General features: G+C 38.6%; 6 protein-coding genes across 13 annotated transcripts; 3 read left to right on the forward strand and 3 right to left on the reverse strand.

Annotated features, from left to right (window-relative positions):
* On the forward strand, positions 1-3,737 carry LOC137583422 (O-acyltransferase like protein-like). Of its 3 annotated transcripts, XM_068298445.1 has the most exons (7): positions 2-1,079; positions 1,145-1,389; positions 1,446-1,669; positions 1,734-2,454; positions 2,527-2,720; positions 2,781-3,243; positions 3,308-3,737. In XM_068298445.1, the coding sequence occupies exons 1-7, from the start codon at positions 200-202 to the stop codon at positions 3,641-3,643; spliced, it is 3,063 nt and encodes a 1,020-aa protein (XP_068154546.1). In that variant the 5' UTR covers positions 2-199; the 3' UTR covers positions 3,644-3,737. The 3 variants fall into 3 exon arrangements, with proteins under 3 accessions (XP_068154547.1, XP_068154546.1, XP_068154548.1); XM_068298446.1 differs by lacking the exons at positions 1,734-2,454; positions 2,527-2,720 and having other exon boundaries at positions 1-1,079; XM_068298447.1 differs by lacking the exons at positions 2,527-2,720; positions 2,781-3,243; positions 3,308-3,737 and having other exon boundaries at positions 1,734-1,914; positions 1,971-2,146.
* Positions 3,738-4,717: 980 nt separating this feature from the next.
* MSBP (membrane steroid binding protein) lies at positions 4,718-9,697 on the reverse strand. 5 transcript variants are annotated; one of them, XM_068298604.1, is made up of 4 exons: positions 9,558-9,697; positions 6,186-6,620; positions 5,463-5,615; positions 4,718-5,402 (listed from the first exon to the last, which is right to left on the reverse strand). In XM_068298604.1, the coding sequence occupies exons 2-4, from the start codon at positions 6,610-6,612 to the stop codon at positions 5,086-5,088; spliced, it is 897 nt and encodes a 298-aa protein (XP_068154705.1). In that variant the 5' UTR covers positions 6,613-6,620; positions 9,558-9,697; the 3' UTR covers positions 4,718-5,085. The 5 variants fall into 5 exon arrangements, with proteins under 5 accessions (XP_068154705.1, XP_068154703.1, XP_068154702.1 ...); XM_068298602.1 differs by lacking the exon at positions 9,558-9,697 and adding an exon at positions 7,289-7,404; XM_068298601.1 differs by lacking the exon at positions 9,558-9,697 and adding an exon at positions 6,937-6,964.
* Positions 9,698-10,620: 923 nt separating this feature from the next.
* Positions 10,621-18,463, reverse strand: Gbeta13F (guanine nucleotide-binding protein subunit beta-1). Its single transcript, XM_068298767.1, has 3 exons — positions 18,311-18,463; positions 16,778-17,798; positions 10,621-16,586 (listed from the first exon to the last, which is right to left on the reverse strand). The coding sequence occupies exon 3, from the start codon at positions 16,485-16,487 to the stop codon at positions 15,465-15,467; it is 1,023 nt and encodes a 340-aa protein (XP_068154868.1). The 5' UTR covers positions 16,488-16,586; positions 16,778-17,798; positions 18,311-18,463; the 3' UTR covers positions 10,621-15,464.
* A 207-nt stretch (positions 18,464-18,670) lies between these two features.
* ND-20 (NADH dehydrogenase (ubiquinone) 20 kDa subunit) lies at positions 18,671-19,651 on the forward strand. Its single transcript, XM_068298262.1, has 2 exons — positions 18,671-18,826; positions 18,878-19,651. The coding sequence occupies exon 2, from the start codon at positions 18,896-18,898 to the stop codon at positions 19,583-19,585; it is 690 nt and encodes a 229-aa protein (XP_068154363.1). The 5' UTR covers positions 18,671-18,826; positions 18,878-18,895; the 3' UTR covers positions 19,586-19,651.
* Positions 19,652-19,726: 75 nt separating this feature from the next.
* Positions 19,727-22,407, reverse strand: LOC137583332 (2',5'-phosphodiesterase 12). Its single transcript, XM_068298260.1, has 6 exons — positions 22,142-22,407; positions 21,611-22,051; positions 21,266-21,526; positions 20,520-21,203; positions 20,179-20,461; positions 19,727-20,115 (listed from the first exon to the last, which is right to left on the reverse strand). The coding sequence occupies exons 2-6, from the start codon at positions 21,953-21,955 to the stop codon at positions 19,844-19,846; spliced, it is 1,845 nt and encodes a 614-aa protein (XP_068154361.1). The 5' UTR covers positions 21,956-22,051; positions 22,142-22,407; the 3' UTR covers positions 19,727-19,843.
* Pink1 (PTEN-induced putative kinase 1) lies at positions 22,214-25,251 on the forward strand. Of its 2 annotated transcripts, none has more exons than XM_068298258.1 (5): positions 22,214-22,396; positions 22,467-22,729; positions 22,800-23,021; positions 23,132-24,838; positions 24,898-25,251. In XM_068298258.1, the coding sequence occupies exons 3-5, from the start codon at positions 22,857-22,859 to the stop codon at positions 25,093-25,095; spliced, it is 2,070 nt and encodes a 689-aa protein (XP_068154359.1). In that variant the 5' UTR covers positions 22,214-22,396; positions 22,467-22,729; positions 22,800-22,856; the 3' UTR covers positions 25,096-25,251. The 2 variants fall into 2 exon arrangements, with proteins under 2 accessions (XP_068154359.1, XP_068154360.1); XM_068298259.1 differs by having other exon boundaries at positions 22,518-22,729.
* The last annotated feature ends 114 nt before the right edge of the window (positions 25,252-25,365 follow it).

Here is a 25,365-nt window from a genome sequence, read left to right on the forward strand (position 1 = left end):
TTGTCGCAAAGCAAATAAAATTAGTTGTGCTCAGTCTTTGCATAAATGTAAAAAGAACTATTTTGAAAGCATTAAAACTTGTCCCCAGAATAAATCCGAAGAGAGGGAGAGAGAGAGAGAGAGAGAAGGGGAGAGTGAGAGAGAATTGCAATCAACAGGAGGGTTCGCCTAAACTCAGGATAAGGGACAAGAGTTAATAATGATTGTTTATGGCCAAACCCAACGATTCCTTTGGGTGACAGTGTTTCTTGTCTTCCACCTCTTTTTGGCATTGGATACACCAAGGGGCAACATATTTGCCCTAGCCAGTGGAACGGATGACGACGATGCCAGTGTCGAAGTGGAGGACAATGCTGCAAGTTTTGTGCAGGAAAGGAAAAAGACCGGCGGACGACGCACGGGGTCCGACCACAAGTTCAAGTTTCGTAAAATAGAACGCGTTTACGTGGACGACTACATTGAGGATGAGAACGACGATGATAATGACGAATCGAACGAGAACCCTGACGAGGACTATACGAGATCGAACGACAGAGAGAAATCGCGAAATAAAAAATATCAATCAACTGAAACCGACAATGAGCTCTCGGATGAGGTTGCTCATGACGATGAAGATGATTCAACCTCGATTTTCAGTAATATTCTGGATTTGTTTGTGGCCAGTGAGCCTGAAGGAGAACCAGAGACGCCCACAAATAATATTATCACCTGGCTGCAATGGATTGGGGAGAAAATCTCAAATGGTCGACCAACAAAAGGAGCCGAGGAGCCGCCGGTGGTGGACGAACCCGGCTGGCTTGCTTATCTCAATCGCTGGCCATTCAACATGATTATGTCAGATGATGGCGATGGCGAATCACAGCAGAATCAAAAGAGATCACATCACTCCAAATCGGATGATGACGGCGGTGGCCCAATAACATCCAATCCCTTGCCCGATGACTATTTTGATCAAATCTTGCATTCCCTGCCCTCGTTCATGGCCAATTTCTCTAATACTTGGACGACGGGTGCATGCCAGCAGGATCTTCAGATATTCCAAAAGCAAATGCGCGCCTATAAGATCTGGACTCTACAGAGTAAGTGCGTCAGAACAATGTCAGGGGAACTTAAAGAGAAGTTAATTTTTGGTTCTCGCCTACAGTGATCGATGCCACAGGAAAAGTCAGCTCTGGCCTTCTCCGGGGATACATCAATCAGTTTGGGGACTTTGATTTATGCACCCAGACGTCAGCAGTGGCAAAGGCAAGGACGTCGTCGGGTAGCTCAAGACGCATTCATGGAAAGTACTGTTTGGCGCAGATTGAGATGAGGACCAAAATATCCGAGTTGAAGGCGCCCTTGCATATGCTACAAGGTTTTGGTCTTTGGAATTCCCACATAAGTAATGTGAGTACAGAACCAAATATGTATGTATGTAGTCTATATATCCATCCAATCATTAGCCAAAGCACTTCGTGCCACGATACACAGTGGCCAATTGGGGCGTGTGCATACCCAATGCCTGCTCCTCGCAAGTAGTACAGGAGATAATGGAAAACAACCTCAGGATATACAACAACACTGGCATCAAGTTCTACATCAGGGTGGAGGAGGATAACTGCAGCCTGAAGCGAAAAGTGAATTATATAAAGCTCTTGAGGAACGATAGAATGTTTGGCCTAAGCATGTAAGTGAAGAAGAGACGCTTCCCGAAGGATTCTAGGATGTTTTTGCTCTGTTTTTCATTTTAGCTTGGCTCTCATTACCCTGGGTTCAGCTTGCATTTTTGCCTACTTCTGGGAGAAACGGGATTGGCTTACGGCTACGAGTGGTAGAGTCATCAAGGCTCTTTGGCCATCGAAGCCAGTGGATAGTGAAAACGATGCTGGGGAGGAGAAACCGAGTCCAGTTACCGAATCATCGGAAGAGCCAGTCAGTCAGTTGTCGACCCTTCTGTTGAGTGTATTCAATGAATTTTCTCCCAAAAGCACTTTTCAGTCGCTCATTGCGGTGAAATGTCCTGAACAGGACTTTCCATTCTTTAACCTGCTGAGAATCTGTGTGATCTTCATGTTATACTTAAGCCTTAAGTTTATCATGGTTGGCCATTTGCCGCTTATCAATCGAGATAGCTTAGTCCAAGCTGTCGACAATTACTGGAGCCTTCTGTTCCGTTTGCCCATTCTTTACAGCGATGTCCTGCTAGTGATCAGTGGTTTTCTAGTCGCCTATCAGTTGTCGCTTGAAATGGAGCAAAAGTCACAGATTCACTTCCTAAAGAATGTTGCCTTGAGGGCAAGTCGCTACCTACTCACCATATACGCTCTACTTGGCTTCCAAACATGGATTCTGCCCAATCTGGGAGCTGGCCCGCTTTGGGGACAGTTGATACGCGAAAATGCTCGACTTTGTGAACAGAATATGTGGCGTCCGGCATTGAGTCTCCACAATTTGGTCAGCTTTGAAGAGTCGGTAATGCTCCAAAACTCACTGTGTCATCAGTTTGGTTAATTTTTTTTGTTGGAATAAATTCATCCATTCCAGTGCTCTCCGCCGGCTGTAAGCCTTTCATTGGATGTGCAATTGTACTTACTGGGTCCGCTTATGGTGTGGCTCTTTCATACGGACTCCGAGGCAGGATTTTTCATATATGGGGCCATCAATGCCATCTCCATTGCAGCACGCTTCTCCCGCAGTAATCAGGAACATCTGGCCCCCTCGCTGTTTCATGGTATTCAGTAAGTCCTCACGTTTGGTTTATCTAGAAATAAACTACAATTCGTTCCAACATTTCGCAGTGTCAGCAAATTTTATCGTACGGCCAACATGATCTATGGATCGCCAATCAGTCGGGCTACTCCTTACCTACTGGGCATTGGCGGTGGTCTCCTCTACCGCAGCGAGAACGGTGTCCTGAACATAGCTCAACGTTTTCGAACCGTCGGCTGGAGCATCAGCCTGCTGGCCATCGCTTGGTGCTTCTGGGAGCCGTTGGCCAGCATGCGAAGTGAATTTGTTTACAACACCAATGATGCTGCCTCATATCTGGCTTGGAGTCCACTAATTCTGGGCTTGGCCATTTGCTGGTGCATTTTTATGTTCCAGCAGAGAGCAATTGTGGCGCAGGGATACCCTTATGTGGCTCAAGCAATCCTCTTTCTTTCGCGAATAGCTTTTCCGTTGCAACTAGCCATCTACTTGGTGGTCCTTTGGAATACGGCTTCGGCAAAGGAGCCACAAAAGTTTCAAATCACAGATTTAGTTAGTGTGCAGTATTAGTAGTAGTAGTAGGTGGGTTTAATTTGATTTCATGCAATCTTTACAGATGGACATAGGTGAAATGATCACCATAGTCTTGACTGCAGTTGCAGTGGCCTTCCTCATTGACATTCCGGCACGACAAATACGCTGTATGGTCGTTGAGAAAATCTTTAAGGAACGCTCGGCCAACAAGAGTCAAGAAGCTGACAAAGATAGTTCAGGAAATACTAAAGAAATCTCATCCGGTGATGCAGATCTAACTGACCCATGGTCTTCCGATGGAGATGATCAAGAAAAAGTGCCTGAGAATTCAGAAACTACCAAAGAATTGTCATCAGAGTCTCCAGAGCCATCTGATACGGAGGAAGAAGAGGAGGAGGAGGAAGAGGAGGAGGAATAACTACATTTTCTGATAAATACGTTACATTAGATAAACGACAATTAGTTTTAACTGAAAAACAAAACAAAAAAAAAAAACATTACAAATAATATGTTTGGGCATGTTTTATGCATTTTTGAAATATGAGTTTTTGTATTATATCGTTTTTCAATTCGAACTGGTAAAAGTTTTTGTTTTATTTGGTAATTTTAATAAATGTTTGAAATTAAGCCAACATTTTTAAATTTTTTAAAATCTTACCCAAAGATTGATCTTGATTTGCAATTCAAAAGAACATTTCGTTTGTGTTTTATATAACTTACAATTTGTTTTTATTACAAGAATTGTGATTTATTTAAACAAGTTATGTCCACCAAAAAATTCCAGACCATTGCTACAAATTTTCAGGTTTCAGGTGGTCGGCCCAACCACCTCGAATCCTTTCCGAAATTCAGAATCCTTCAAAAGCTTACATGACGATAAAACGTTTAATTTTTTTAATTCATAATGAATATAGTGTGTACGTACTAAAACAATATTTAAGACAAAATCACAACGTGAATGAATGGGTGAGATAACTGAAGCTGTACCATTGGATAACGCCGTAAAGTATGGGGTACTGGGGGTAATTTTGAATATGCCATGCACCCACAGGGTGAATTGGTATATCAAAGTCGCCAAAATGTATGTAACAGGCAGAAGAAGAAAGCTTTTCCGACCTCATATTGAATATACCATCTTGAGTCGAGTCGGTCTAGCCCCATCTGTCTGTCTGTCTGTCCGTCCGCATGAACACCTACATAGATCACTTTGCCATGCCCATTGCCGCCCCGCTTATTGGATAAAACCGATCTTTCCAAGAATATACTTTAGCTAGACATCAAATTTTGTATTTATCCTGACTGATTACGCGCACAAATCGATTGTTTCAAATTTTCTGATTATCAAAATCAAATTCAGCACACTAATTAGTCTTAATAGTTCTTCTTCTTTAAGGTCGGACTTGAAACATCTAAAGTATAAGTATGAATGTGATTTACTCCATAAAAGCGGAAGAGGCCGCAGGCTAGTGGCGGAACGAGAGATAGTATATGCTTTGAGGTTTGTAAAACGAATTTAATAGACGTAAACATTTGGTCTTGGAAATTAAATATACTTTTGTCACTTGGTGTATTATGGAAGCCGGCGAGACGACTTCTTTTTTTATAATGATTTCATGATCCAACATTTACACCAATTTGGCTGCGCTCAATGGTAGTTTGCTTCATTTTTAGTTTTTGTTTTAGCACATATTAATTTTAGTTTGCATTAGTGATTTTTTACGCTCGTTTCGTTTTTGTTTTCGGTTCCGTTTGAGTTTATGTGTTAATGCTGAATGCTTAATTATACTCTTGTTTTTTTTTCTTTCTGGGATATTAACTCAAGTGTTTTCTTATCCAGAAGCTCCCGAATCGCACAATCTACTAACAATCGGTCGAGTCGCGCGCAATGTTGCTGTTGGACATTGTGCTTAAGGAAATGTCGCTGCCTGCTACTAGATTTTCATTGGAAGTTTCTATATCCCTTTGTGTATTCAGGTTATTTGATTCAGTCATCGTTGCAGTTGTGTTCGGTTGACGCTCGCGCAAGCCATCACTCTGGATGTTGGCAAAATCCTCCGGCTCGTTTGGTAAACGGGATGATTCCTCATTGTTGCCAATGTTCTCATCTTCTTCATCGTCATCATAATTGGTAGGCTGTTCGCCTTTTCGTAACAGCTTGCCAACCAAATCGTATTTCTCTGTGTAAAATTGAAATTGAAATTCATTACAGACGATTTTGAAGGCACACATTTATATACCTCTAAATTGCATTTCCCACTCCCGCACTGAATCCATTTCTACTGCACTAAGATCGCTTAGGTCATCATAGTCATCCTTGTTATTGGCTTGGACACTAAATGTTGCCAGATTACGTGACGCATCTCGTCCAGCGAATGTGGCATAGGGTCCACCTGCAAATTTAATAGATCAGAAACGATAATAAGTACTTCTGTGTAGAGAATTAAATATTGTTGGGTTAGGTCAATTAAACACATTTTGAACACAAGAAATTTTACTAATTTCAGCTTCTAGCAGCGTTAAAAGCATGGTTTTAAAAAATAAAAACGATATCCCGCTTATAATGAAACAATTTTGCACACAAATACTGCTTAAAACGATTAAAAGTGAGGACGAAGGCAAAAAAGAGAGCAAAATGTGTTTGTGAGAGAGTAATTTCATTTCGACGCTCTCAAAAATACTTCGTTTTAACTTCGTGAGTTGCTCATCTGAGCACAAATTAGGTAATACCATACAAAATAAATTTTATGACAAAAAGAAAATACCATACAAAATAAATTTTATGACAAAAAGAAAAAAAAAACATTTGTTTTGAATACCGCTTATAGCGAACATCAGTTGAAGCCAAGTAATACGGCCAGTCCCTCGAGTAACCGGCATTTACAGCAGTATAAAAAGGATGCTACTGAATGCGGAAGATTCTCTAACCCATTGGGCTTGGAATATCTAACAATTCTTCTTACCTGGTCCATAGAAACGTCTTCCTTTACTAACATCGAATACGTTTCCATTGACAGCCAATAGAACACGGGCATCTGGCTGATTGCCATCGTAGTGTCTCAGCTCCTGTATAGTAAAATCGCGCCTAATTTTAGGCAACTGTAGCTCAATAGGCTTTTGCGAGCCTACACTAGGCACTTCGGTACGATCTCTTACTATTTTGTAGACCAGAAAGCAAATTATTGCAAGCAGGCCGAGATTAAAGGGACTATAAAAGATTTCTCGAAGAATATCGCTTATGAATGTGGTATCGGCGGCCGGTGGAGTGATGTATGAAGCCTGTGCTTTGTGGTAATTTTTGAGAGCGTCGTCATCTACCGCTTGTATTAGTTCCTCAAGTCCGGAGCCAACATCAACTTCCATATTGTGCAGTAAATTTTCATCTGCCATCTGAAGTACTGCAATAAAAAACAAAAAGAGAGCAAAATAAAGGGTCTTTGCTTGAACTTTGCACTTGTTTGTTGTTTTCGTTGTACCAACACATGTATACATGTACATACATATGTACATATGCACTAGATGTACACACGATGTGCATATATACATACATACATACATGTGTATAAATATTGCGATTCAAAACACCGACATCCACATACGCAAATTTGTTTAAGGAAATCAAATGTTTTCCCAATTATAATTTTTCACCAATAATTTGAGCTTTGTATTTGTGCTTTGTTTTCACGTTTAGTTTTAAAATTATTTGACACAGACTTGTAAATGACATTTGCCGCACAGATACTAGTGCATTTTGTATAGTTGAATGTTTCAAATTAAATTATGTACATATGTCTCCTTTGCGTAGGTACCTACAAACGAAAAAAAAAAAAAAAAAAAAACATTCACAGGTGCATGAGCAACAATCGGAGATTTGTGGGATTTGTTTTTGTCCTTTGGAATGTACAAGTGCATGTACGGACGCATGAATGTGCACATAGAAACTGCATAACACAATATACATACATATTTGGCTGAATATATGAATATTTTTACATTAACTCATATACATATATATAAAATAAACACGCATAATACACATATGAATCAACAGTATAAAATAAAATACCTTTCGCGGCGTTATTTCTCCATTCAAAACATTTTTTTTTTATTTTTTAATGCTGGAGAGGATTTGTTGTTAACAACTCTGAATCGATAGCGATAACATTTTTTAGAGATGACAGTTGTTTCAGACTCGATTGCAGTCGATGGCTATAAGCTGGCCAAAGCTCTCATTGAGGACAAAGCCAAGCAGGTCTACTATTTAACCGAACATCCTGGCTTATGTCTATCATCGCATCACTCCCGGCGATAGTGTCAAGGCTCATGATCTGGCCGGCAATGCAAAGATATTGAATATCACAAATGGCGTGTGCAAAGCATTGCGGTGCCAAATCCTTTATTGCCCGTAAATGTGAGATGATACCCATTGAGTGGGTAGCCCGTCGTTTGGCCACTGGCTCATTACTCAAGGTCGATCAGCGGTAGCGAATGCCGTGATCATTAAATCTGTTGATAAGCCAACCATTCAAATCAGCCAGCCAACTTATGGAGCGACATTGTAAAACTCAAATCAAAACTTACAGTTTACAGATTTTCACCACCCAAGCAGGAGACCTTCTTTAAGGACAATGCCATTCAGAGGTACCCCAACATTTACGCACTTTTCTCGAAAACGCAGAGGAATTTTTAATAAAATTACCTAAATATGTTTCAGAAACTCATCCCGAAATTCAATCTTCATTAAGCCGTTACTATATAAAGTCAAAGTCAAAGTCAGACCATTTTTCCACTCATTTACAAGGGGCGAATTAAAGTAGGAAGAAGAAGAAAACATTGGCGAATTGTATTTGCTAAACAAATTATTGTTCCCTGAAGGTACTCCCACATTTTTGCATTTTTCTCAAAAACGTTACGAGGAATTTTAATGAAACTGTCTGAACTTATTCCAGAAAGTCATCTCGAAATTTTGGCATTCAATCTTTATTGAACCGTTACTGTATAGTCTAGTTTTTGCCCGATAAAGTCGGCGTAATTTTTAAGACATTTTGTATGAGGGAAAAACCAAAAATATCAATGCTGGTTAAAAAAATGCAATTTTCTCGAAAACTGTGTGAGGAATTTTAACCACACTTGGTAAGGATATAGATAAATAATTGGGGAAAAATCTGGCATTTAATCTTCATTAAGCCGTTGCAGTATATTAGAGCTATACGAAAACGAAAAAAAGACTTTCGTGGATAATTTGTCAATACATGGAATGCTCAAAAACCCCCAAAACTGACTCAAAAACAAAATTTTATCTATTCTTAATAATTTAAGGCTTTGCTTCAAAAAAGTTTATAAATAGCTAAAAAAAAATTAAAAACAAAAAACTTAACAGAGGACCGTCGCTAACTTAAACTTAACAGTGTCGCTAACTTGACGGACATAAAAACTGTTATTTTGGTTTGAATTTAGGCGTACAATATAAAAGACTAGAACCGAAAAGTTAGTTAATATTTTACTGACCTAATATTGAACTTGCATCAATTTTTTGTTTTGAATGTCCACACGTTTATTTTCGTACTTTCGCCAAAATGTCAAACTACATACATACAAACATATATCTTGTACAAAATGAAAATGCTTCTTTTTTGCATAATTTGATGATAAAAATAAATTCGTTAATATTTATCAATAACAAACAAATTTCTACAAAAAAACAAAGGGCCGGGGCTAACTTCGACCCCGCCAAAGTTTGTATATTCTTGCAAGTTTTTTGTTACTCTTTCCTTACGTGCATATAGCCGTCAAATCGAAAAACATTTTATCTAAAAAGTTAAATGGACGGATTACAATCTTAGCATGCCAAATAACGAAGTTGTTGATCAAAGTCAGTGTTTTCCACCGATCATTCCTATGGAAGCTATATGATATAGTCTTCCGGTGTTTATCAAAGTTAGCACAAAGTTCAACCTTAAAGCAATAACGTCAAAAGTTTTGATGGGAGGCTCATCCCGGCTGATTCCGAGATATACAACCCGTGCAGTAAATACAAGCCTATATTCAAGTCTGTAGCTCTTACGGTCTAGGAGGAGTTTGCGTTGATCCAGACGGACGGACATGGCTATATGAACTGGTCTCGTCATGCTGATCAAGAATATATATACTTTATATGGTTCTATGCGTTGCACACTTTTTCAAGGGCAGCCTAGAAAACCAGAGAGTAAATTTGTGGCCAACACTGTACTTATGTATGTATGTATGTACGTCTGGATGTACAAAGAATCGTTATTATTTTTTAATTTTACCCGTTTTAGTTATTTCATGGAATTACACGTTGTGAATGTACTTACCTTAAATATTGCTGCAATTTTTGTTTATTTTTTATATTTTTTGTAGATTAATAAATATATAGATGCTAAAACAAATACAGACAATTTCTGCTTTGGCTCCTTCGACTGACTAAACGGATGTGACAGTAAATTCAAATTGTGTCGGAAGCTAACTTTCTAGCTGTCTGTAAGCGCCAATCAAACGAAGTCTTATCCTAGATAAGGATCAAACACTCATTGCACTTGTTGTTTGCATGGACACACTCTGTACGGATTACCAATTTAAGTGGAAAACAAAACTTTATTTTTGTATAGTCACCAAACAGAGCATTGTACACTGCCTTTATAGGATTAAATTTTATTCAAATCGGCTGCCTACTTCATGTATGTATGTACATACATAGATGTATGTATGTGTGCATGTACTTCCAATAGCCATAACATCATGCAAAACTCTTAAGCCTTGAATACTGTCCTGTTTTCCGTTTAGAACCAGTTATTGCCACTACTATACTTAACCAAAAGATTTATTTAATGAGTCAAACCTCGAAGCATATATATCATGCATATATGAATAATATATGTATATATAAATATCTCGATATCGATATCTATATATATACATATATGTATAGATGGGCATACACACACGATATATCAACTGAACGGCATTCACTTAACACAATTTATTTTATTATATATTCTGTGTATAACGCTGAGCTGACGGTTATGACACAAGTTATATATATATTAAATTATCAGTGAAATTTAATTTTTTTTTTTTTTTTTTTTTTTTTGCTTTTTGTTTTAAGTTTCCGAATATGTTTGCATATGTTATTTTTACATGATCATGTACCCTTCAGAGTTTTTAGTGTGTGTGTGTGTGTGTATGTGGGTGGGTGTGTTTGGTAGTTAGCATGTATGTATGTAGATGTACGTGTGTGTAATTTCTTCTTTTCTTTTGAATTCTTTACTCTGTTAGTGTTGGTGGTGGTAGTGGCTGTGACTGTGTCTGTGTGATGTCTGTCAAACACATGTTAATTGGATTACATAGTGCATTTCTCTGGTGTATGTAAAGATCTAATTACAAAGATACGTTTTTGTTTTTTATTAATTTCTTTCAATCTGGGTATAGATATTACACAAAAAAATTGAAACTAAAAGTACTATATATGTGCATGTATGTATGTGTGAATTTGCGGCATATACATATCAACATAATAATAGAATGTATATAGAATTAAATTACATAGTAACATACATACATAAAAGATTCTGATATTAACATATTTCTTTCGAAGTTTGTTGTTGTTGTTCTTGTTCTTGCTGGTTGCTTATGCGTTTTCATAATTTCCGATTATCAGTTATTATGGACACATCCGTTTCTTCTCTATACAACTCTCTATAACCTTTAAAAGAGCAGACAATATTCAGACAAACCGAATCCATTCACCGATTTGCACAGTGAATAAAAACTATATGAGTTTACAAAAAAAAAAAAAAAAAATGTATGTAGTATACATATGTATGTATATATGGGTGTATATATATATATACACATATAAACATAATATATGTTAAGTATGTATTTATTATTATTTTGTGCAATCTGCGCTTTATCGAGTTATAGGCGGAAGATGGATGTGGATTTGGACAAACGGAAACGGGCCAAACAATTCAAAGAAATCAATCAATCAATCATCAATCAAATAAATTAAATAATAATAACAAAAAGCATTGTATACTAGTTTTATTATTTTTTTTTGTTTTTCATCATCGTTAGCTATTTGGTACACACAAGTTCAAGTATTTAGTAATAAAATTGAATATTATTAACTTGTTGCTTCTTTGTGCTGGCTTAAAAACATTATTCTGACAAATTAGTTTTGGTTTCTTTCCTTTTTCATTTTGTATTTTATTTTTAATTTTTTTGTTTTGTTTTCTTTTGGTTTTAAGAATGTGCGTCCCGATTGCGTTGCGCTTATCAATCACACATCGATTGAATAATAATCAGCAATTGTGAATCATTAAATAAACAAACGCCTTAAATCACAACTGATGAATCGGCAATCAGAAATGTTGATGCTGCATCTCGGTTTATCATCAATCCGATGGCCGGGCTGATGCACCAAATGCAAATGGTTCGTTCATCATTCATTCAAAAATCGTACATCAGTCAAACATCAAGAATCAAGTTGGATCTCGAATGAATATGAAACATGAATGAATGCAAACCACTTGTCATCATCAATTTGTGAATGACGTGTGATCATTCAATAATCGATCAATCAAATCAAATTATTTAATCGAGACAAACAATTACGAAACGAGAATTATTTTTGTTCTTTCTTATTCTTTTGTTTTTGTTTGATACACTGTGTATATTGTATTGACTGTTGGGTCTTATTGTATTACAACAAATGAAACATAATTCTATAATATTAATGTAAAATTATAACCAAGAGAAGGGCGGGGGGCGGGGTTCAGGGGAGGCTGGATTTGATTTTGCGGTATTTCCCCCGGTTTTTTTTTTGTGAGGGGAGGGGGTAGGCTTGGGTGAGGGTGGGTGGTGGTGGGACAATCATAACATATAACATGATCTTGTATTGCCTTTGAACTTTGTTAAATACATCATACATATGGTGTGTGCTTGCGTTTTCTTTTTGTTTCTTTGTATTATTATTTCTTATTAGTTTTATTCATTTATGCGATTGATTTAGTTATAATTTTTGTTTGTTTTGTTTCGTTTTGTTTTTTGTGTTTTTTTGTTAGTCGTATAGGAATCAATTTCTGTTTGCTTGACGATGGTATTGCTGCTCCTGCTGCATTCTAATTCAAGGATTCCGATCGTTATACAAATTATTCAACGCTCTGTAATCGGTCTAAACTCAAATATAATGAGTGAATTCGATGAATAGATAGAAAGAAAAGAAAAATTTAAATAAGATATGAACAAATAAATGGAACCTATTCTCTCGTTTTTGTTTTGTTTTCTTTGTTCAAAAAGTTACTATAGATCCGTAATACAAATAGTGGTCTGTGTGTGCGTTTGTATGTGTGTGTGTTTGTGTGCGTAAATGGGGGCATGGCATCAAAATGAAACTTTTACTTATTTTCCCTTACTTTTCTTTTTTATTCTTATTCTTTTTTTTTTATTTTTAGTTATTTATTTACTTATTTTTTTGTTTTTTGATTCAAGTTTAATTCACCACATTTCAACTCTGTTTCTTTCTCGTCCTTCTTCTGTCCATCTTCTTTATCTTAGCAGTTTTATAATTTCCTTGCCTTAAATTGGCTATAAGATTATTGCACTAATATATATATCTATATATATACGTAGATCCAAAAGTACAAACATAACTCTCTCATAAAGTATAGCAAAATGCATATCTCTGTGCTTGGAACTCCAATTATTGGACCAGCCACTTTCTATCTCATATATAGAAAAACTAAGAACGCAAACTAAAAAACCCATGAGAAAACGAAAATAAAATCATAATAATAATGTTTAAGAAATACAGTAACATGTTTTAAATTGGCCCACATCTACTACACAAAAGAAACCTCATCAAAAACAAATTTCCTTACAAAAAAAAAAAAAAAAAAACACATAATAAAACTGATTGAATATGAATCAATTATAATAATATATATATATATATAGTCAATGGTTGTTTTTTCGTTTATCTTCGTTATTTTTTAGTTTTCTCTCTGAATCTGAATGCAACGAATGCTTTTAAATAGTGAGTGGTGTGTGTGTGTGAGTGCTAGAGGCTGTTGCTATTGTTAATTGTTGTTGTTATCAATTAATATATATCTATGTAGATATATATTTTTTATATATATATGTATAGATCTGATGCCTGTCTGTGAGTCTGTGTCCAGTGTAGATGTATGCATGTATGTGTGTGTGTGTCTATGTTGGTGTGTTGTACTTTCACGATCGTTATTTCTGCTATTCTATGTATGCATATGTATGTTAAGAGTTCGTTAAACATTTATAAATTGTTTAGGTTTTGTTTTTTCTTTTTTTTTTTATAGGATTTAAAGTTAATTGTTTTTTCTTTCTTATCTTTGTTTTGTTTTGTTTCAATTTATTGTTGTAGCTTATATGGCCATCATCATTATATATGTAAATAGTTTTTTCACTAATACATAGGTATGTATGTTATTTAAATCATTCTTATATTTTTTGTTTTGTTTTACTTTTTTTGTTTGTATATAAATTAAGGACTTAAACATAATAAGAAAAATGTTTTATAAAGTGTTTTTTGTTTTTCGTTTTTTTTTTCTTTTCTTTTTGCTTTGTTTACTTTTACTTGATCATTTAAATTTACGCAATAATTTTAATTTACCTTTTTTTGTTTGTTTGTTTTTTTTTTTTGTTTTTAATTTTTTTGTTTGGTTTTTTTTTGTGATTTTATTTTGTAAATGCTTTAATTTTATTTGACTTCGCTCCACATCTCAGGATCCACAGTGTTCATCATCTGTTTCTTCTTCATGTGTGTGTGTGTGTGTGAGTGTGTAGACTTTAGAGTGAGTGTGTATGTTTGTATGTATGTGTGTGTGTGAGTGTGTGTGTATATGAAAAGGATCTACCGTCATACATACATTTTACACAATGCAAGCAACGATACCGTTATTCTTACTATATCTTTATGTTGTATGTGTTGGGTGTGTGTGTGTGTATTAGTGTGTGTTTGTTTGTGCAGACAGACAAGTCGCATATCAAATTATATATACCTATGTATGAATGCACAAATATGTACATACATACATGTATATATGTACATGTGCATAATTAATATACATAACTACATACATACATACATAATGCATATATATATCAAAATCGTCGAGCCCGTGTATCGTTATCGTCGTCGTCGGTCGGTCGTGTGTATTGTGAAAATCATCTTTATCATCAAATCATCTCATTATCATTATCAAATTATCGTCCCAAACGCACGATTTCTTTACGTTATTGAACTAAGTTTACTCTTTACGTACTTTTTGTTTTTCATTTTCATTCTCATTTTTTTTTTTTTGCTTTTTTCTTTGTTTTTTTTTTTTTTTTTTTTGTTTTTGTTTTGTTAGTTAAACTGTAGCTGTGGTAATCGAAATTCGGACTAAACTGACTAAACAGCTGACACTGACTCTGACTGACTCTGATTATAATCAGCGGCAGCTCTCCTCTCACTTATCGTTTATTAGATTCTGCTTCCAATTCGAATTCCTCATTTACACTAATAATATACTTGTATGCGTGTATGTCTATTTGTATGTTTTGCCATGTTGTATGTCTGTGTATTTAGTTTTTTTTTTGTTTTGTTTGTTTGTTTGGTTTGGTTTTGTTGTATAAGTTTAATAAGTATATAGCAATATAAATAATTTTGTATATAAAGTTCTTGTTGTTGTGGTCTACGTTCCAGTCAACATTGCTACGCCGCACTCTCTCTCTCTTTCTCGCTTTCTTTCTCTATCTCTTCGCGTCTTCCTCTATCATTCTCTATACATCTCTCCTCCTCATTTGCCGAATGTGTCGCTGTTTTCAAATAATCATAATGGGAGGGGGATTGGCGGATATAGAGATGAGGGGGATGGATGGGTGTTTGTGTGTGCGGGTGGGTTAAGGGGAATAGTGTCACACACACCTACCACAGCATAGACAATGTGGTTTATGCCTTAACACTACACCCCACCACCAACACCTGCACCTTTCACTCACCATCAGCATCATCTATAATCCACCATTCCCCATCCACATCCGGTTCTTCCCCTTTCTCACACTACCAGAACAGTTGCTGCACCACTGTGGCGCTGCCGCTGCTGCTGCTGCCGCTGTTGCTGCTAACCCACTGCGCGCACTGCCCACCGTTGCCACGTTGACCCCGCCCGCCCCCACCCTTGAATACGCATGCTAAATGTCGCTTAATTCCACACACGTAAGAATGAGTCCCATGATCCTGTTGCCACCGCCATGCCGTTCTCGGTGACCCCCAGACACGACACACGATTGTCGTGGCCAGCCAAAATGCCCGAGCGCTCAGCCTTCATCGTGTCCCACACGTTGCAGTTGAAGTCATCGTAGCCCGCCAGTAACAGTCGGCCGCTCTTTGAGAACGCTACCGATGTGATGCCGCAAATGATGTTGTCGTGCGAATACATGGCGAGTTCCTGATCGGCACGTATGTCGAAGAGACGGCAGGTAGCGTCATCCGAACCGGTTGCGAACGCTTGTCCGTTGGGGAAGAAGGTGACAGCATTTATATCCGATTCGTGTCCTGGGAAGGTCTGCTTGCACACACCCTCTCGAATGTCCCAAAGTTTGGCTGACGCATCGCAGGCGCCTGAGACGAATGTTTTGCATTGGGGTGCCAAGGACAGAGCCATCACATCGCCTGTGTGCCCAAGGAATGAGGTGACCTGCAGACCAGTCTCAATATCCCACAGCCCGCACGACATGTCGCCCGAACTGGTCACAATCTGATTGTCGTCCAGGAAGCGGCAGCATGACAGATAGCCACCGTGTCCGGGCAGCTCACGGGACACTCGCACATTGCCCTCGCGCGTCTTTAGGTTGTAAATTGAACACATGTTGTCGAGGCCACCGCAGGCTACATAGCTGCCAGAGGGGGCATATGCACAGGTCATCACCCACGATGATCGCAGCGGAATGGCGTGCACTTTATTCGTGGTATGCGAGTCCCATACAATCAGCTTACCATCCTGAGAGGCTGATACAAGATTCCTAGAATCGTTGCCCCAATGCATGGCATAGATTTTTGCCAAATGGCCGCGCAGCGTACGTCGCGTGCGCATTTGTATGCGTCCAATGGGTTCCAGCGAGGCGGCTGCCTGCAACAGCGATGTGTCGCAGGCGGCCTTTCGAGCATCTCGGATGGCATTCTTGAGGGATTCGGCTTCCTGCCTGAGACTGTCTAGTTCATTCATTTTTTACGTGGAAACACGATCGTCGTATCGCAATGCTCGGTCGAATTGATTCTCCAATAAAGAGACAGATAGACTTTAAATCACTGAATAAGCGGCTTCCTGTATTTCAAAATGAAAATTAATGAAAAATTTGATTAATATATACATATATAAACATTATACTCTTAAATTAACCATCTCGAGTTAGGAATGCAAAAACCTCAACGAAACGATTATTCAATATGAAAATTTGGATAATTATCTATAACGATCTGCATTCCTAATAAGAATTTAGAATTCAAATTACTTACGTTTAGTTTCTTCCTAGTGTGTTTTGTTACTCCTGGGTAAATTGTTGTGGCTTGCGCAGAGAATTAATAGTTTAGTTGCTAACAACGGACATTCAATTTTTCCAGGTGCTGCCAGTGCTTTTGGGTGCGTTCGTTGGGCTTGGCCTTCCGTGTTGTGTTATTTTACTTTAGTCGTTTTGTAGGGCAACTACTTAGTCGGTTTCAACATTCCTTTACTTTAATAGTACATATATTAAGAGAAGAGAGCACACACAAACTTTACGCCTTGCCAGTAGTAGTGCCTAGCATGCCTTGGTCGATTGTGCGTTTGTGTGTGTGTCTGTTGTTGGTGTGTGAGTGTATGTTTGTGTGTGAGTGTGTGTGTGTGTGTATGGGTGCCACTGAACGATTTGTAAAGATCGGCTATGCAAAATGTGTTTGCTTTTTCAATGATTCTCGACGAGTTCGAATGGAACGTTGTCTCTTGGATGCTGCTGCTGCTGCTTTTGGGGCTGGGCTGGGGTTTTTTTTTTTTTGTTCGATTTTGTCACTGGGACTGGGTGAAGAACCAGCTTACTCAGCACACTCAGCAAATCAACAGTCAGGAGTCAACTCGCGTTCAGTTCCAAAATAATGTTGTACACTGTAACTGATTTTCCGGTTTCCTTTTCCGTTTCGCTGAAATGCTAATTTTCGCTGGCAGCTTGAGCGGCATACAGTTTTTTTTCTCTTGGGGTTTTTCGTTTTTTTTCTTTTTTTGTTTGATAAGCACAACTAGTTCCACAGATCTTTTAGTTGTTGTTGTGTTAGGAACCGGGTTTATTTCTTTATAGCATTTTCTCCCTTTTTTTCTTGTTTAAATTATTTTTCCATTTAGTTTTACTGCCACAGATGAAAATTTTCTTTCCTGCTGCTGGCTCCTGCTCTCTCTCTCTCTCACCCGTGCCTTCCTCTCCACTGTTTGCTGCTGTTCACTTCGCTTTTTTGGTACACCAAAATTGCAATTTTTGCACCACCACCAATGATAGCGCTAACGCTAAAACTGATGAGAGCAAGCAGCACAAACAGAGTGACCAAGTGGTGCGCAATTGAAAGAGCGTCAGCGAAAACGAGCCGAACGTAGACACGAAATGGTAGCGATGTCAATTGTTTGTCCCGTTCACACCAATGGCAATTGTCGAGTAGTCGATACGATAGTGAGCGAGAAAGAGATAGAAAAGAAAAAATCAATTTGAAATACTAAAACTTTTTTTTTTTTTTTTTATAAGATTACAATTGCTTCGATACGAATTTTCACCGTGCACCCGCTCAGAATTTAGCCCACATAACGAAATTTATCCGGCAAATCTGAGATTTTATATGCAGATACATACATCATTCTTGGGTGTATGTGCATATGCATACATACAGATGCACATACATACATACTGACAAAATATTTCAATGGACACATACACACACAGGCACACTGTTCAATAGTCACTGCAGCAGTCTCGGCAACTTATCCATTCTGATGTCTTTTAATCCGATCTGTTTCAAACATATTTTACTTACACTTAACTCTGGTTACTGACACTTTAAACGCGTTTTCGGTAATAGGTAGATTTAACTACACAAATAAAAATATGTTTATCAAATTCTAGTAGACGAACACAATCCGTAACTTTTCATTTGCACTCTACAATTGGCAGCCAACACCTAGAAGCATCTGGGGTGTATTAAAAAAGTATCGATGTTATCGATTTGTTATCGTCGACTCTGTGACCCTTAGCACTGGTTCATCTACACTGCTTATCGTTGCGATATCGATAACTATGGTAAACACATTTATATCGATAGTTTAGTTTAATCGATACAAGGAAAAAACTATTTTTTAAAGTTTATTCAAAGAGTTTTAAAAGCTTGTTTAAATTTTCAGAAAATTTTAGGCATTTCCTGTGAAATGAGAACGGCGGTCGCGGTTCCAGTGACACAACCAATTTTTTGCAAGCTATCGATAGTCTAATCGATGGTCTGCGACCTCTATTGTTTGTTGAATTTCGGACGTCCGTCAATTAGTTACATAAAAAGGTTGGCAATTATTATTTATTAGAAAAAGCTATTGAAACGCTTTACTTGTAGAAACCAAGGAACGACGAAATGCTGCGCTCGGCAACAGCCTCCCTGGGCACGTCTAAGATACTGTTGACAGCGTGCAAAAACTGGAGTATCTTACCAGCCGTTGTGACGGGATCAGCACAGAATGCGAACGTGAACGCAAATGCGATTTGGGTTCGCCAGCAGCAAACCTTGCCTGTGGTTGAATCGCCAGATACATTGCCCAAAAAGGGATATTCACCATTTGGCACCAAGCAGAGCAGCATGGCCGAATGGTCGTTGGCCCGGCTTGATGATCTGCTAAATTGGGGTCGCAAGGGATCCATTTGGCCACTAACTTTCGGTCTTGCTTGCTGTGCGGTCGAAATGATGCATATTGCAGCCCCCCGATATGATATGGATCGTTACGGAGTTGTGTTTCGAGCATCGCCGCGACAAGCCGATGTTATTATTGTAGCTGGAACGCTTACCAATAAAATGGCCCCAGCATTGCGTAAAGTCTACGACCAAATGCCTGAGCCACGATGGGTGATCTCCATGGGTAGCTGTGCCAACGGTGGCGGCTATTACCATTATTCGTATTCCGTGGTTCGTGGCTGCGATCGAATTATACCCGTCGATATATATGTGCCCGGCTGTCCACCCACTGCTGAGGCGCTTATGTACGGAGTCCTTCAGTTACAAAAGAAAGTCAAACGCATGAAGACTCTCCAGATGTGGTACAGAAAATAAGCAAATAACATAAGCAAAACACATATGTACATATATACAATTTAAAGAATATGTGAACTATGGAAATACTTTCGCCTTTTCTTTGTTTTATCATCGATTCAGTGAATTTGTATTGCGAGAAATCGAAAAATAGTCGAGAAATTTAGTTGAATTCTTTTAATTTGTTGCTTGGGAATAATAAATACTCGTTTCGAATCAACAAACATTCATATGGACTAAATACATATGTATTTACATGCAGGTATTTCGCGATAACAATTATAAGCTACTTGATTTAAATTTCAAATCGGCTGCCAAGGAAACATGATCCGATGGAAAGCATACAGAGGGTATAGCCTCGTTGGCTACTATTTGCTCATGCGTTGGCAGTGGTACTGATTGCAGCAGATCAAAACTGTTCCCATTATAGAATATGTAATCCAGGCATCCAGAAAATAATGTTGTGTAGTTTGTTGTTTCCGGAGTACCACAGGCTGAGATCATTTGGAAGGGTTGTGAGAGCTCAACGTCGACAACAGCTTCCTCAGTATCTGAATATGTATATATAGAGTATTCAGATTTAAAATTATTATTCGAAATAGTGCAAAACTTACTGCTGGACCAGTCTATGAAATGCTTGTCCACAAATTGCTCTGTCATTAGCTTATAGATTCCACATTCAGGGACACTATTAAAATCACCACAAAATATCAGGCCCAGCTTGTTGGGGCAACTAATATTATAGTCCTTCAGATATTGTTTGTAAATGTGTTCGACATAAATAATCGAGAATCCAATTTGCAGCAGTCGTATATGGTCGGCATCTGGATGGAAATATAAATGCGTGTTGGCCACTAAAACGTAGAAATCCGTGTTCTTTACCTTTAGCAAGCACAACTGAAAAATAAAAAATACACTAATAAGCATATATCGTTTTTGGAACCGTAAAACTTACCTCTAATGTTGTGCCTCGCTCACAAATGCGCTTTGCCAGTTTTTCGTTTGTCTTGATTTTGTCCCATAGGTCCTTAAAAATGGGCAATGTTGAAATGTTTTTGCCTAGATTTACCACATGCGTAGCAAGCAACTCGAAACGCGACTCCCGAAAAAATATGGCAACACCTTCAGCGCAATCGCCTTTAAGCGCCATAAATCCTTGGAATTTGTGAGGCGACTGTCCCAGCACCGTCTTTAGATCATATTCAAATATCTTTTGATCTACTTCCTGCAGACAGAGCAGATCTGCATTATATCCGAGGAGTTCTTTGATGAAGATCTGCTTACGGTAGTCAATCTGAAGCAGCTTGGGTGGGCAATATGGAAAGAGTACTTCGCGGGAATAGTCACTATCGGCATACAAGTCAGCTAGAAGATTGTATGTAACTACACGAATCTCAGTTGGATCCTCCAAAGGTTTCGGTGTCACCACCTGTCGCAATTCATACGGACAGGTACCTGGTCCAGGCTGTACAGGGCATTTGGTGATTTGCTCCACCGGGGGTCCCGACAATCCCTCTTCATTCATTGGGGTCACAATTAATTTTAAATTATAGCCAACATCATGTTGCGTCGTTTGATACACCAAACCCTCGCCGCACAACTCCCACATTGATTCGGCTGGCAAGGCTCCTGATGCCGGCTGTAAAGGCGAAAAAACTGTCAAGTACTATGGAAAATAATGTCTAAAATTTCAAAATTTACCATCAACGCTTTGTACCATAGACCCTTACTGTGCTCCCGAGAACAGAACTGTAAATGCAATTTTGTCGGATAAACCAGGTGATCCGCCAACACACAACTTGGCACTTGCAGTGTTGTTATCCAAGGCTGGTTGTAGAGTATATCAAAGTTTTTATCCATCACCCGCAACTTAATGCCAACCGGATTCTCGTGCAGTAACTCCGCAAAGGTGATATCGGTCACACTGTCTTCGCATCCATCACGATAGAGCTTAATATTGATCTAGGCGGCAATGGAGTTAATATTTTGGAATATTTTGTTTCCATAAATGTATGGAGATACTTATACATATATGTACATATGTACCTCTTGTTCAGTTCTTTTTTCCACTTGAACTTCTGCATTTTTCTTCTTCTTAAAGCGCTTTTGAAGCTCCTTTTCTATATTATTCCGTATACGGTTGAGAGCTATGTCAATTGGTTCGTTGATCCGGCGACAAAAATTAAACTGACGATCCACGTGCAATTCTTCGTTGACAAAGCGGAATGTTATGTGCAGATCTTCAGAATCCTTCAAGTTGCGTAAGTACACTTTTTCCATGTCTACGGACGGCTTAAGATGGCCAGATATAGAGTACGCCGCACAAACAACGAATTTTGGGTTCAGTTGGATTCTCAGTAGGGGTAAGTTTTTAAAAATTCTTGTCAACATTCCTTCGTGTCACCGGCCACAAATGCAGGCATGTTATCGTTATCGATAGTTCTTGTTTTTACATACTGCAATTAATCGCCGAACAGTGGGAAACGACTGGTAAAAACATGAACGTTTGAAAATAAATATTAAAGTAGGCGTGGTGGAGAACGTAGATTCAATGTTTTGTTTTTAAAACATACTTACATATATTTATTCAATCTTCTTCACTTTTTTTTAGCTCTCGGACTTTTGTTACAAAGTTTTAGCTGGATTTACTAAACTTTTACAAAGTGCAGCTTTTTCGAAACAAACCACTGTGCGCCGATAGACTTCTAAAAATAAACCAACTACTAAATTTATGTTGTTTAACCATAATTATTGTTTGCTACCACATAAAAGGAGAAAATCAAAATTAAGGTTTATCGTGATTATCTAATATTCAAGTAGGCTCCGTCGAAGGTAAGCTAAGAAATACCCCCTCGAATAAAACGAAAACAAATAAATAAGTAAATTTTTAACTGTTTATTAGTCAAAATCGAACACTTATTTGTTTTGCTCACGCCTTTAAAATTGATATCAGCAAACATCAAACATTTCCTACAACGCAAAAGAAAGAAGAAAACACAAAAAAAAAAAAAAAAACAACAACTACAATAACAGCTGTTGACCATCAGTCAAAAACGATTAAAACGAACGCATTCATAATTATCGATACCATATAAGCGAAGAGTTGGAAAAAGGAGAAGCACGAGAAAAAAAGGGAATAGCAAAAAAAAACACAAAGAAGAAAAGGTAAAATCAGGGGGAATCAAGTGTGCATATATTATTTACTCAAACCCACTCAAATCTACTTATGAAAAAGGGTGTTGCCTAGGCCTACAGCCCTACATCGGAGACGTTGGTGTGAGGATTTGGAAAAATGTCCGTAAGACTTTTGACAGTGCGACTGGTCAAACATGGTCGCTATATTTTGCGCAGCTATTGTAAACGCGACATACATACCAACATTTTGGAACAAAACCAATTAAAAACAAGAAGCAAGCGAGGCGTTCCTGTAACTTCCTCCTCGTTCAATGTCATCAAGGTGAGGTTCGAATCTTGCATCTATACATAGGCATATTTACATTATTGTTTGCTACCATGTTTGATACCATATGTACATGTTTATCGTACTCTGTTTGTTCTCCTCTTTAGAATGCCCCGCAACAGTTAGCACGATCAGCTCCTAATCCTGGGCAAACGGTGTTATCTCCCCGATCCGCTGCCACAAACAATCTCTTTCGATTTGGGCAGCATGCTCGTAAGCTATTCATTGACAACATATTAAATCGTGTTACCACCAACTATTCGGAGGATTTGCGTCAACGAGCCACTCGCAAGCTGTTCTATGGGGATTCGGCACCGTTTTTTGCTCTAATTGGAGTTAGCTTGGCCTCGGGAGCTGGTGTCCTTAGCAAAGAGGACGAACTAGAAGGCGTTTGCTGGGAAATACGAGAAGCTGCCAGTCGCTTGCAGTCGAATTGGAGTCGAGATGAAATTTCCGAAAATTTGAATAGCAATTTTACCGTAGATAATCTAGATGTCGGCCCAGCCATAGCAAAGGGATGTGCTGCTGTCGTTTATGCAGCCAACTTCAAGCGGGAAGAGGGACAAAATCAAGTGGAGGTACCATCTGCATTATCTGTGCTTGAGGAAAAATCTTCACCAGATGTAGAGAGTGTGGCTTTTCCTATGATGTCACCATTGCAGAATATGTCGCGATTTGTACATAATTTTGGCGGCTCCGCAGATAATATCTATAGATATTCTCAATTTACGGCAGCTAGTGATGATTTCGTAGAGTCGGAGCGGCTGAAGAAAGAGCAAGTGCGAGAGGAATCGGTGCCCAGACCCAGACTTGAGCCGTCCAGTTTAAATCGCTACCCGTTGGCCCTGAAAATGATGTTTAACTACGATATCCAAAGCAATGCCTTATCCATACTTCGAGCCATGTACAAAGAGACGGTACCCGCCCGACAGCGTCGTATGAATCTGGCCTCTGAGGAATGGGAACGATTGCTTCAACGTCAAACCTTGTCCTTGCCGACTCATCCAAATATTGTCTGCATGTTTGGTTTCTTTTGTGACGAAGTACGTAATTTTCCTGATGGTCATCTACTCTACCCAATTGCCCAGCCCGAAAGAATCAATCCTGAGGGTTTAGGCCGCAATATGTCGTTGTACTTGCTGATGAAACGTTACGACCATAGCCTGCGTGGCCTTTTGGAGGGTTCTCATAAACTGAGCACCCGATCCAAAATTTTGCTCTGGGCCCAAATGCTGGAGGCAGTGACACATCTAAGCCGCCACGGTGTTGCCCATCGGGATCTAAAGTCGGATAATGTCTTAATTGAAATGCCTGAAGATAATTCTACGCCTGTTTTGGTACTATCAGACTTTGGATGCTGCCTGGCGGATAAAACGCACGGCTTGAGATTGCCCTATGTGAGCCATGACATAGATAAGGGTGGAAATGTTGCCCTAATGGCTCCAGAGATCATCAACATGCAACCAGGACCATTTGCTGTCCTTAATTACAGCAAAGCAGATCTGTGGGCCTGCGGGGCAATGGCCTATGAAATCTTTGGCATGCAGAATCCTTTTTATTCGTCTGGCGGTGGTGCCTTGGCCCAAAAGCATGGCGCGCTCACTTATTCGCTTAGGAATAGCGACTACAGACAAGAGCAACTACCACTACTAAATGATACCTGTCCACCACTTGTGCAGCAGTTAGTCTACAATATCCTTAATCCGAATCCCTCGAAACGTGTTAGCCCCGATATTGCAGCCAATGTAATGCAGTTGTTTTTGTGGGCCCCGTCGAATTGGTTAAAAGCAGGCGGCATGCCCAACAGTGCCGAGGTATGTGCTATTTCTATAATACATTCAATGGATTCTTTTGGTAATTTTTATATTTTTAGATTCTTCAATGGCTTTTGTCCCTAACTACCAAAATTATGTGCGAGGGACGTCCACGATTTGGTCAGGAAATGTCAGAAGCGCCGGTTGGACGTCGTCCCTACGTGGAATATTTGTTAATTTGTAGTTTCCTGGCTAGAGCTCGCTTGCGACGAATTCGTGGTGCTCTCAACTGGATTCAGAACGTTGTCGCTGCGTGAAGACAGCCAAACAGAACGGCGAAGCCCAATCAGCCGAAGTATAGGATTGTTATTTGAAAATCGAGAGAAAAGAGTCGAGATAATGGGGAAAAGCGTGTGATAAAACTATATATTTTACATACATATATATTTATAAACATTTCAAAATTAACTGCATTTGGTTGTTTGTTTTGTTGTAGCCATTTTTTTGATTGCCATTAGAAGACCCTTCAGGTCTTGGCTAGATGCTAGCTCATTTTGTATATTTTCGAAATTATTTTGCATTGGCGT

The sequence above is a fragment of the Drosophila tropicalis genome, unplaced genomic scaffold, assembly GCF_018151085.1.
Source record: "Drosophila tropicalis isolate 14030-0801.00 unplaced genomic scaffold, ASM1815108v1 contig_867, whole genome shotgun sequence".
NCBI classification, from domain to species: domain Eukaryota; kingdom Metazoa; phylum Arthropoda; class Insecta; order Diptera; family Drosophilidae; genus Drosophila; species Drosophila tropicalis.